Source organism: Macaca thibetana, chromosome 7 (genome assembly GCF_024542745.1).
Source record: "Macaca thibetana thibetana isolate TM-01 chromosome 7, ASM2454274v1, whole genome shotgun sequence".
In the NCBI taxonomy this organism is placed as follows: Eukaryota; Metazoa; Chordata; class Mammalia; order Primates; family Cercopithecidae; genus Macaca; species Macaca thibetana.
The window spans coordinates 166,313,318-166,326,555 of record NC_065584.1 but is presented as its reverse complement, the minus strand read 5'-3'; the positions used below and the strand labels follow the sequence as shown (position 1 = coordinate 166,326,555).

The 13,238-nt window shown below is 45.2% G+C and overlaps 1 protein-coding gene across 11 annotated transcripts in view; it reads right to left on the bottom strand.

Annotated features, from left to right (window-relative positions):
• Positions 1-13,238, bottom strand: part of IL16 (interleukin 16) — a 129,632-nt gene that overhangs the window by 18,109 nt on the left and 98,285 nt on the right. For 10 of the 11 annotated variants that reach the window (XM_050798549.1, XM_050798550.1, XM_050798551.1 and 7 more), the window contains 4 exons: positions 12,493-12,566; positions 10,848-11,064; positions 7,848-7,965; positions 4,586-4,718 (listed from right to left, as the gene is read on the bottom strand). In XM_050798549.1, the coding sequence (XP_050654506.1) occupies positions 4,586-4,718; positions 7,848-7,965; positions 10,848-11,064; positions 12,493-12,566 (542 nt within the window). Of the gene's footprint in view, positions 1-4,585; positions 4,719-7,847; positions 8,003-10,847; positions 11,065-12,492; positions 12,567-13,238 lie in introns of those variants that run through there. The other variant, XM_050798560.1, reaches the window with a different exon arrangement.

Here is a 13,238-nt window from a genome sequence, read left to right as displayed (position 1 = left end):
ATCATCATTATCAACAATGTCATAATCATCACAATCACTGTTATACTGTCTGAGCTGTGACTCACAGTTTATTATCACTTTGGAGTAATAGTCAAGAGTATGAGTCTTAGAGTCAAAAAGGCTTATGTTCTAGTCCCAGTTCCTCTACTGTCTAGGTGTGAACACCTAGACAAGTTACTTAACCTCCTAATCCTCCATTTCTTCCTTCTGTAAAATAATAACAGTAATAAAACCCACTTCAAAATGAGGACAGGTTTTTAAAAAATAAATAATTTGACATCGAAAGTACAGGAAACAAAAAAGTAGATACATTGGACTACGTAAAAATCAAAAACTTCTGTGCATCAAAAGGATATAACCAACAGATTAAAAAGGCAACTTATAGAATTGGAGAAAATATTTGCAAATCATATTTCAGATAAATGGTTGAGTTGCAGAATATATAAAGAACTCCTACAACTCAGCAGCAACAACAACAACAAAGCAACCTGATTAAAAACTGGGCACAGAACCTGAATAGATATTTCTTCAAAGAACATATACAAACAGCCAAAAAGCAAGTGAAAAAATGCTCAACATCACTAATGATCAGTGATGCAAATCACAACCACACCAAGCTACCACCTCACACACATTAGGACATTAGGATGGCTACTGTCAACAAAAAGAAAAGAGGCTGGGCATGGTAGCTCATGCTTCTAATCCCAGCACTTTGGGAGGCTGAGGCAGGCAGATCACTTGAGGTCAGGAGTTCGAGACCAGGCTGACCAACATGGTAGAAACCCCATCTCTACTGAAAATACAAAAATTAGCCAGTGTGTTAGTGCACACCTGCAATCCCAGCTACTAAGGAAGCTGAGGCAGGAGAATCACTTGAACTCAGTGCAGTGAGCCAAGATTGTGCCACTGCACTCAAGCCTGGGTGACAGAGTGAGACTCCTTCTCAAAAAAGAAATGAAAAGAACAAAGTATTGGCAAGGATATGGAGTAATCGGGACCCTGGGACTCTGCTGATAAGAATGTAAAATGGTGTAGTCACTGTGGAAAATAGTTTGAAGGCTCCTCAAAAACTTAAAAATAGAATGACCATATGACCCAGCAATTCCACTTCTGGGTATATATCCCAAAAGAAGGGAAGTCAACATCTCAGAGGAATCTGTACTCCATGTTCATTGTAGCATTATTCACAACAGTCAAAAGGTGGAAACAATGCAAGTACCCACAAACAGATGATAAACAGCATGTGATACACACACATACGCACGCACACACATATACACACTAGAAGATTATTCAACCGTAAAAAGGAAGGAAATTCTGGCACATGCTACAACATAAATGAACCTTGAGGACATTATGCGAAGTCAAATAAGCCAGACACAAAAGGACCAATTTTATATGATTCCACCTTGATGAACATAGAGTAGTCAAAATCACAAAGACAGAAAGTAAAATGGTGGTTCCCAGGACTTGCGGGTGGGAGAACGGAGGGACTTGTTTAATGGGTAGAGTTTAAATTCTGAAAGATGGAAAGAGTTCTGGAGACGGATGGTGGCTATGGTTGTACAACAATGAGAATGTCCTTAATGCCACTGAACTGTACACTTAAAAAACTGTTAAGATGGCCAGGTGCGGTGGCTCAAGCCTGTAATCCCAGCACTTTGGGAGGCCGAGACAGGCAGATCACGAGGTCAGGAGATCGAGACCATCCTGGCTAACACGGTGAAACCCCGTCTCTACTAAAAATACAAAAAACTAGCCGGGTGAGGTGGCGGGCGCCTGTAGTCCCAGCTACTCCGGAGGCTGAGGCAGGAGAATGGCGTAAACCCAGGAGGCGGAGCTTGCAGTGAGCTGAGATCCGGCCACTGCACTCCAGCCTGGGCGACAGAGCGAGACTCCGTCTCAAAAAAAAACAAAAAAACAAAAAAAAAAAATTAAGATGGTAAATTTTATGTTATGTGTATTTTACCACAATAAACAACAATAAATAAATCATTTAAAGTCTTGGGCACAATGCCTGGCAGATGGTAAACTCTTAATAGAGGAAAGTTACCATCCACAACAGTCCTGTAAGGTAAAGACCACTCCCCTTTGTCAGAGTTGAGGAACCAGAGGCTCTTGGAGATTAAATGAGTTGCCCAAGGTCACCATAAGCAAGCAGCAGACTGGACACATACTAGGCATTCTACTGCTGGGCCTGGCTCTCTTCTCTCTGCCCTATGCCTGTGCCCCTGGATCTCCCCTGCCTGTGGTGCCTTTGCCTTTCTGCTGCTCTAAACCTTACCTGTCCTTTCTGACCTGGCTCCCTTATGTGAGCAGCTGGAACTCCAGCTCCCTCACTCTCAAGGCCCTCACCTCTGTGGCCTCTCTGTGTGTGTCCCATCTCTCTGGGAGAATACACATTCCTTAAGCCCAGGGCCACAGCATTTGCCCACAACCTGACCCCTACTCTACTGATTTTCTGCCATAGTCCTAAAAGCAGCAAGAGGAAATGATAAATTAATTGGGACCTCTTTCTTTTCTTGTAGTGTCCAGAGATTTAGGCCAATTATTTGTTTGCCTTAGTTAAGAAGTTTGCTTGTCTCTGGTGTGTTTAGCCCCAGTGTGCAATCCATAGAATGGGGCTGAGTTTGAATTCCACCACACCATTATATATTGATTTTCCTCATTACTCCACTCTGTCCAAGTGCCACTGGGAGTTTGGGAGTCAGTGAGTTCAAAGCACAGGCTTTGCTGGATTTAAACCTTAGCTTCTTTACTTAGTAGTTTTACCATTGGGAAACATATTTGTCCTTTCTAAGCCTCAGTTTCCTCATCTGTGATTTGGGGGGGAGAAATATCACACTGATTTCAGGGGACTGCACAACTAAATGCAGTTGTGTGGGTCACATCTTTGGAAAACATGCCTAGCACACACTAGGATTAAATAATTAGTGGTGGTGATTATTCCAGGTTCCCCAGAGCTCTCACCAGCAGCAGGGATTCAACCCCCAAGTCTAGCTCCAGCCTGGGTCCCTCTTATAGTTGTTATCAGCCCTAAGTCTAACCTGCCTGCTGGGGATCTTTACCTGAACACTCCATGGTACCTCCACCTCACTATGTCCTACACTAAGATCATGCTCTTCTCTCCCTCCCAAACCTGCTACCTTCTCCTCTTCTCTCTTCTGGTGGAAGACCACTGCTCAGTCTTCCAATCTAAAAATATTCAAGATATCCTTGGTTCCTCCCTCTCTTACCCCAGAGCCACTTGCCCAGCAGCTCTTGTTGAGTCTTCCCAAGCATTGCCTAATGTTGCCTAATACGATTTTTCTGTGTCCCCACCCAAATCTCATCTTGAGTTGTAGCTCCCATAATTCCCACATGTTATGGGAGGGACCTGGTGGGAGATCATTGAGTCATAGGGGCAGCTCCCCCCATTCTGTTCTCATGACAGTGAACAAGTCTCACAAGAGCTGATGATTTTATAAGGAGTTTCCCCTTTCACTTGGCTCTCATTCTCTCTTGCCTGCCACCATGTAAGACATGCCTTTCACCTTCTGCTGTGATTGTGAGACCTCCCCAGCCACATGGAACTGTGAGTCCATTAAACCTCTTTTCCTTTATAAACTACCCAGTCTCAGGTATGTCTCTATCAACAGTGTGAGAACAGACTAATACATTGCCCCTTCATTTTTCTCTTCCTATGACTGCTGTGTAGTTCAGTCTCTCACCATCTGCTTCCTTCCTCTTACAAACCCCACACTCCACCCACTCTATCCTGTCTTCTACAGTGCAATCAAAGGTTAAAAAATTAAAATATGAACACGCTCCATCTACAGCTACAGACCTCCCATAGCTCCTCACTATGCAGAATAAAATGGAAACTCTTTAGTAGCCTGTTGAAAGCCCTCTGCAGTGTAACCCCAATGCCCTGCCAACCTCTGTTCTCAGTCACGCCTACCTAGTACCCTACATTCCAGCCCCACAGAACGCACTCCTCTCCTTCATGTCAGGCCCCTTCATGACTCTAACATTAAACTTTGTGTTCCCACTGCCTGGAATGATCTTCCTTATATTCTCTGTCTGGAGAAAACTAACCTCTGGTATTTTTTTACTTTATCAACCATTCCCTGCTATATTCCTGTATTCGCATAGGACTTACCATCTCTGTTTTGCAATTATGTCTATATCAGGCTCTTTACTGATATTATGAGCTTCTGCAGGGCAGGACTACATGCTATGAACTTGTCTCTGTATCTTCAGTACCTATCTCCAGACATTCCCACAGTGGGTACCTACTAGATGCATAAATGAATAAATCTCTTGCATCTACTAGCTGGGACCCTGGGTCTCTATTTTCCTGCCCCAGAGCTGATAACTCAGCTGTAAGAGCTTCCCTAAGTTAATGTCAATTGCCTCTGATATCTAGGAGTTCTTTAATGGACCTCTGCTGCAGACAAATCTAACTACAGAAACTTGGAAGGGATTCTTGGGAATTCAGGTACAAACCCAGCCAGCAACATCTCTATTTTCATCTATTTCTTGTTGCAATTTTGGTGCTGAATGAGTGAGCCTGAGAAGAAGAGGATAACCCAGGGGGTGTTACCTGTGGGTCTGGATGTCGGCTAACAATGATGGGGACTGGACCAGGATCACAGTGACTCAGGATCGTGTAGACTTCATTGAGCGTCAGGCAGTGCACAGGGGAATCACTGATTTCCACAATCTCATCCCCACACCTGTGCAAGCATCAACAAGAAGCCATCAGTAAGTGAATCAATGAGACATTTGAACATTGCCCCAGGGGCCCACTCCTGGCTGGGCTGTTTGATGAGATCTAAAAATCACATGAATAAGTAGACTCTGCTAGTCACCAGACCAAAACTCAGAACAGGGCACACCAAAGTAGCATATCCCACACCCCCTTACTGCACAACCACAAAGCAGCACACATTTCATATTTATGGTGGGTCAATATTAACAAAAGTTCATCTGCAACTTTCCTCCTTGTTTTCACATTTAACTATGCCCATTAAAGACTGAGGGTATGGTTTAGCCAATTCAACTAAATAACCAATTCACCAGGATTTAATCCACCACATCCTCTCCTTGGGCCTCAGTGTTCCCATAAGTAGACTAGTTAGGAGGAAGGATTGGATCTAACATAGCACACACAGGATGTTGAATGTCGGACCTAACATCCCATATGTGCCATAAGGTAGAGAAAAAATAACTCAGCAGGACAGCAGTTGAGATTCTTGCAAAAAGAAATAAGGAGAAAAGGTGATGGCATTCATTCTAGTTGTGAGGTGGGAAGGGAGTTAATAGCAACCTAAACCTTAAAAAAAAAGGTAGGAAAGATGGAGTCACTTAGATACATGGAGGATTTGTATAATCCAGTCCCCTTCCTGATCTAGATAGGGAAATTGAGCTGCAGAGGTTGAATAGATTTCCCTGATCTAGGTCTGCTCAGGAATTGACAAACTTTTTCTGCAAAGGGCCAGAGATTTTTGATGTTGCATGCTTTGCCGTACTGTCTGTAATGAAACTACTCAACTCTGCTGTTATATTAATAGCATGACAGCTGTGGCCATAGACAAGGCATAAACAAATGAGCATGGCTTTGTTCCAATACAATTTTATTAAAACAACAACAACCAAAACCAAAAACAAAACAAAAAACAAAAAAAACCCCAAAACAATGATGGGCCCCAGTTTGCAGACCCCTGGCCTAGCTGTTCATCAGCAGGTCCAGGATTGGAAATCCAACCTCCTGAGCCTGATTTCCGTGTGCCCCCTGCTGTGTTCTGTGACTTCCTTCTGCTGAGTTCATCGTCCTTCACCCTTGCTGGGAGAGTATTCCTTTTTACTGCTGTAACTGAAGACCATGGTCATATAGCACCAGATGCTAAGGAAAGCAGAAGCTTCCAGAACAATCCCTATCCCACTACAGATCTGAGAAGGAGGTACTGTCTGTCTGAGGGTACTAGGACCAAGACAACCACATGGAGCCTGCAGTTATGTCCTACGAACCAGCAGAGCAGCTCAGCTAATCACCTGCCACCCTCCTGCAGATAACAGCAAATCCTTTTCTAATTCAGAAGCTCCATCAAGACAGCATCGTGAGCAGGGATGGCCTTTCCATACACTGCAATTGTAGGAAACCCTTTAAAGGGATAGCAAAACTCTCCTGATTTAGGAAAACCCAAAACCAGTGAGAGAAGATTTGCACTATACATGAATGTTAGAGTGCAAAGTATTGTAACAAATTAAATAGGATATATTTTTAAATCAAGTTCAGATCAGTTATTGAAAAAAATTTAGATTTGAACTTCTCTTAGAAATTATTTATAAAAAATATATCTGGAGTACCCAAAAATATTTTGTTTATGCCAGAAAGAACCTGTATTTCTACTACTCATGTTTTCTCTCTCCCTTTTTTTTTTTTTTTTTTTTTTGACAAGGTCTCGCTCTGTTGCCCAGGCTGGAGTGCAATGGCACGATCTTGGCTTACTGCAACCTTAGCCTCCCTGGCTCAAGTGAGCCTCCTGCCTCAGCCTCCCAAGTAGCTGGGATTATAGGAATGTGCCACCACACTCGGTAATTTTTGTATGTTTAGTAGAGATGGGTTTTGCCATGTTGCCCAGGTTGGTCTTGAACTCCTGAGCTCAGGCCATTCACTTGCCTTGGCCTCCCAAAGTGCTGGGATTATAGGTGTGAGCCATGGTGCCCAGCTTACTAATATTTTTGTCATTAAGCCACCATTTCTATATAGAATTCATAGATTCACCTCATCAAAGCTCCTATTTATGTCATTGTAAATTCGATATTAGTTAAATCTGAATTAAATGTGTTTTCTATGTTGGACTGGCGTTCTCTGAGACGATGTTTTTTTGTTGTTGTTGTTTTTTTTTTGTTTTTGTTTTTGTTTTTTTTTTGAGACGGAGTCTCGCTCTGTCGCCCAAGCTGGAATGCAGTGGCCGGAGTCTCAGCTCACTGCAAGCTCCGCCCCCTGGGTTCACGCCATTCTCCTGCCTCAGCCTCCCAAGTAGCTGGGACTACAGGCACCCGCTGTAACATGCATACACATTCATGGGGATTTTGTTAGAATGCAGGTCCTGGCTCAGCAGGTCCAGGTGGGGCGTCTGAGATCCCACATTTCTAATAAGTTCCCAGTTGATGCTGATTATGCTGGTCCAGACCACACTTTGAGGAACATGGCTCTGAGCTATGCCCAGATCATTCTCTTTTTTTTTTTTTTTCTTTTTTTTTTTTTTGAGACACCTGTGGGACTTTATTAGATAAGCAGACACCAGGTCCAGCCACAGGCTTGAACCCTCCCACGGGGTATGGCCTCAGATATTCCCACCAGGTTCTCTGCCTCCCAGCCCCGCCCTGGGATTTCTCAGGGTCACAAATGTGTGCAGGGTCAGGGGTGTGCTGGCCACAGCGGGATGTGGTATTTAGGCCACCCCACCTCAGTCTGGTCCTGGCAGGACCCACACCTGGCTCTGCTGTGGGAGCTGAGAACAAAGACCCTGCCCACCCGGCTCCTGCTAGCCCCGGGGGCTCAGTCAGCACCCATCCTCCCAGTGGCCTGGACAGGGGCTGGGGTGCAAAGCCTCACTCCCTCCCTGTGAGCCAGACTGCAAATGCATCTCCCAAGAGTGTCCTGAGGGGCAGGAAGGAAGCCTGCCCCTCCCTAGCCAGTGCCCACAACAGGGGGTGTCCTGGTGGGCAGAGTAGCCGACCTCCACCACAAGATCATTCTTTATAGCTCATCTCCAAATCAATCTCCTGACATTCTAAGGTATTTGTTTCCTGGTTGTAAGTCAGGGGTATATTCAAAAACAGAAGTGAGGACATACCGGAGACGTCCATCCAGGTGCGCCACGGATCCTGGTGACAGCGTGTGGACGAAAATGCCGGAGATGCACTGGAAGTAGGGAACGCTGCATAGACCAATGCCCAGGCCCACACCGGCCTCTGGAAGCAGAACAGGACAGGGTGGGGAGACCGGAACTGAGCTTTCCCAGAGGGCCTACCTGTCAATTGGGTGCCACAGACATGGACCCCTGGTTATTACAGCTTTCATCCCACCCGTATTCACGGAGTAGTCGCTGTGTGCAGGCACTGCTCTAGGGTCAGAACAGTGACCAAGGCAGGCAAGGAATAGTGGGGAAAGACTAGTAAGGAAGGAGGGAAGGAGGGAGGAAGGGAAGAAGGGAAGGAGGGCGCTAGATGAGAAGAGAGGACAGTATCTAAGAGTGATAAGTATTATATGGCAAGTGTATGCAGAATGTGCTGGAAAGTGAGGGATGGCTACATCAGGCCTCAGAGGAGACACTAGTTAGGCTAAAATGCAAGTGACAAGAGTTAGGAGTGAAGAGATGGGGCAGAGCATCTCAGAAGCAGAAACAGCCAACGCAAAGACCCAAGGGCAAAAGCAAGCATGCCATGTCATAGGACCAGAAAGGCCAGTGTGGTGGGGACACAGCCTGCATGGGAGAGCAGCACGTGACAGTGAGAGAGCGATCAAGTGCAGATTCAGTGGGGCTTTGCCAACAAGGGCATGTCAGTGAATGGGTTTATTCTCTACTGAGAGCGGATGCCATAGGAGAGCTGTGAACAAGGAAGTGACATGATCTCATTCCTACTTTTATAAACACATCTGGCTACTGTGAAGGGAAAGAACTATGGGTCATGGAGAATGGAAGCAAGGAGACCAGCTAAGAGGCCACTGTTGAGAGAGACAGTGGTGGCCTTGGACTTCACCTCTAGTGAAGAGAAATGGATGCCCATGGAATATATTTTGAAGATAGACTTGCTGATGGATGAAGTATAGAAACTTAGCAGATAAAATCAAAATAACTTGGAGATTTGTTTGCCTTGAGTAACTGGGCGGATGGTGATGTGATTTACCAAAGCAGGGAAGGTTATGGAGGACCGGGGTTGTGAGGGTAAGACTGGGGGGTTCAGCTTTGCCCAAATGACATGTGCAATGTGCTGGAAAGTGAGGAATGGCTGGAAAGTGAGGAATGGCTACCTCTGGCTGCACAGGGAAGGGGGTGCTGTCAGGATGTCTGGTACTATCCCAGGGACGTGTAGAGCAGATGTTTGCACAGATGAAGCCGGAACCCAGAGGAGAAAGCAGGGTGGAAGCTGAAAGTTTGAACATAGCTGCATGTAGGTGGTGTTAGGGCCATGGGACTGGATGGGATCCCCCAGGGTGTGGGAGAGGAGGGCCTGGGGCTCACCAACATAGAAACACCTGGAAAATGAGGAGCTGTCAGCAAGGAGGACCACATGGAGTGAGCACAGAGTAGGGGAAGCCCTTTACAGTTTTCTTTCGACACGTATGATTTACAGAGCACTTTGGCAAATGTTTTCACCTTCTCATGCTGGTTCTCCCAGCAGTCCCATGACGGAGGCCATGGCAATTGTTGGCAATCCCATTTTAAGGATGAAGAATTTGATAAAAGTCAGGGCCCTTCCTACAGCCCAGGTGTCCTGACTAGAGCAGTTTTTCAGTCTAATGGGCGTCCAAATTGCATTAGATACTTGTTTAGAATGTGGATCCCTTGGCCTCACCTCACCCTGTTGAGCAAACACTGTTGAAGCAAAATCTCTGGGGGTAGAGTCTAAGAAGCTGCATTATATAAAATGAGCAAACAAAAATCCTCCCTAAGGTGTTTCTGATGCCAGTGATCAGTGGAAACACCACTCCGAGGCCATGCCTTTCCCATTTTATGCCTGCTCAGCGAATGCACTGAGGGAGCCCTGAATACAGCTGTTGGGATCATGCCAGCACAGACTTATCTGCCCTTAGTCCTTATGCCAAGCATTCTGCCAGGCTTGCAGGCATACAGAGGCGTCTGAGGCCTCAGGGAGCTTCTGTTCTAGCAGGAGAGCTAAGACATCCATCAGGCAAAGCTGTATGCAAGGAATTAACTATGTATGCTTCCCTTCCACTTTGACAATTTATCTCAAGCCCATCCTCTTCTCTCCAAGTCCACTACTCCCAAGCTCTGACCCAAATGGCTGCAAGTGGTTTCTAAGCCTCTACTTTTGTCACACTATGGGCCATTCTCCAAGGAGAACCCTATTAGACATTTTTTGAAGAATAAGCTGTGTCACTCCCCTGCTTAGAAATCTTTAAAGGATTTCCAACTCCAGTTAGAAGAGAATCGAGCTGCAAAGCCCCACAGGGTCTCTCTGCCTCTGCCAAGTACCCTGATGTCAGCTCTCACTCTGCCCAACTAGCTCCAGCCATGCTGGCCTTCATTCTGCTCCTAGAAGACATGCTGGCCCCTGTGCTGCCGGCCAACTCTGTGCCTCGCTGCCTCCTCTTTATCCTCCAGGTCTCAGCTCGGTTGCATTCAGGCAGAGAGGGCTCCAAGCCCTCTGGAGTCAGCAGCCCACCTGGGGTGGCAAAGGGAATGGCTGTCTGTCCCTGAATGTCAGAGGTAGAAAGGACCTCAATTTTCTGCCACAGGTAGGGAAACAGAGGCCCAGAGAAAGGCAGGTGGCCTGCCCAGGGTGTCTTAGCATACTTACTGCTGAGCTACCACTCCTGGCCCATTGTTTCTCTCTCTCTCTCTCTCTCTCGGTATTTTTGTGTTTGAGTTTTTGTTTGCTTTGTTTTGTTTTATTTAAACCACTGACCCAGAACACATTGACTAGGTTCGAATGGTATGTCTTGAGCTTCTATAAACAGAAGACTAGACCTGGCTCCAAGCAATGGCCATAAAATGTGCTAAAAGACAACATTCTGCCCTGCCTCTGCACTGATTCCAAGTGAGGAAAGCCTGGGAGACTCAGCCAGTGCTGGGAGACCCAGGCAGGGGATGCAGCTGCAGCACTCTTACCTTTCTGCAGAGAAACCTCCACCATGATTCTGTAATTGGGCTTGGCAGTGCTGATGGGAGCCGAGGGGCTTTCCAAGGCGAGGGAGCTGCTGTCCTTGGTGATACAAGTGCTGGAGCTCAGGGAGCGGCACAGCGGGGGAGACAGGTGGCTGCACAGGGAAGGGGGTGCCATCAGGCGGGTTCTCACGGTGAGGGTGAGGAGCCCCTTTTTGGCTTGCTGAAAGGAAAGAGAGAGGGCTACAACATCCAGCAGCAATGCAGGGTGAGATGAAGAAATACTGTTTAAGGAAATGCAGCTCTGTGTGTGTGTGTATGTGTATGAAATATAAATGTGTGCACGTATTCATACATGTTACAAATTAAATTATGACATATTTGTATATATACACACAACTACTACATATATCTACATATGCCAGATATATGGATGAATAGATAGATGTAAGGATAGATAGATGGACAAATAGATAGCTAGATGGAAGGATAGATAGATGGATGGATAGATAGATGGATGAATAGAGATAGATAGATAATAGATAGATGGATGGATAGATGGATGAATAGATATAGATAGATAGATAAATAGATAATAGATAGATGGAAGGATAGATAGATGGATGAATAGATGGATGGATAGATAGATGGATGAATAGATAGATAGATGGATGAATAGATGGATGGATAGATGGATGAATAGATAGATAGATGGAAAGACAGATAGATGGATGAATAGATGGATGGAAGGATAGATGGATGAATAGATGGATGGATAGATAGATAGATGAATAGAGATAGATAGATAGATAGATAGATAGATAGATAGATAGATAATAGATGGATGGATAGATAGATGGATGAATAGATAGATAGATGGAAGGATAGATAGATGGATGAATAGATGGATGGATAGATAGATGGATGAATAGATAGATAGATGGAAGGATAGATGGATGGATGAGTAGATGGATGGATAGATAGATGGATGAATAGATAGATGGAAGGATAGACAGATGGATGAATAGACGGATGGATAGATAGATGGATGAATAGATAGATGGAAGGATGAATAGATGGAAGGATAGATGGATGAATAGATAGACAGATGGAAGGATAGATAGATGGATGAGTGGATGGATGGATAGATAGATGGATGAATAGATAGATAGATGGAAGGATAGATAGATGGATGAAGAGATGGATGGATAGATAGATGGATGAATAGATAGACAGATGGAATGATAGATAGATGGATGAATAGACACAGATAGATAGATAGACAGATAGATAGATAATGGATGGATAGACAGAGTCGTGAATTGAACTAACTAGATGGAGACATAAAAATATCTTTTAGCAATTATCTTACAAACTTAAAACAGATTTGTAAATATACCATGATAAATACATGGAGTGTTTTAAAACAATTGTATAAATAGTAAAGGGTTTTAAAATCCCCCACAACAATCCCGATCACACTATGGTTTCCGAGTCAGGTCTTCTTTTAACCCTGCGCCAAGACCCACATCAGTGAGGTGCCTCATGTGAAGGGCCCCACAGTTTGAATTTGCAGGTTTGGACGCTGAGAGCTTGGTTTCTTTGCCTGAAGGCCCCAGAGTTTAGTCACGTGTTGATAAGAAACGGTCACCTTGAATTTCTGCAAAGCATCCTGATGTGTTAGTCCAGCCATTGATTCACCATTGAGCTCCAGAATTTCATCACCTGTTGAGAGAGAGAAAGTGTAGCTAAGAAGAGTGTTGCCCAATCAAAGGGCATTATCATTACCTTGAACTCTAGTCTCCCCACCTGCCCAGCTCTTTGTATGATGCACGAAGCTCTGGAAGAACATTGTCTCATTTGGTGCTCTCCCCTTGCGAGGCAGGCAGGGCAGCAACATGGGCCTTCTCTGGCACCCCCTCTCTTCCAGGGTGAAACCTAGGGCTCTTAGCCAGGCACACAAATCCTGGTTGGATATGGTCCTTGCCCACCTCTTTGCTTCATCTCCTTCCTCCTTGCCTCCCTGACCCTCACACCATTTGCTCCCATGCAGCATTTTCTGATGCAACGCGACCTGCATTTTCCACAATGGTCTGTGCAGTTAAATGCTTGTCCATGCCATTTTCTCAAATAAAATGTACTTCTACTTTCTCCTCCTATTCCTTCTTAATCTTTAGGCCCTGCTACCTTTAGCTCCTTTGTACATTCATGTCACACTGTACCTACTGCACTTGTCACCCTGGGTGGTGATCAACGGCCTGCACCCTAAGTCACTCCCTGGCCAGGCTGGCAGCTTGTTGGGGACAGGGATTTTGTCTTATTAGATGATATATCCCCAGGACCAATGCTGGATGAGGAGTACAGATTGCTCAGTGGATGTGGTTTGGATATGATTTT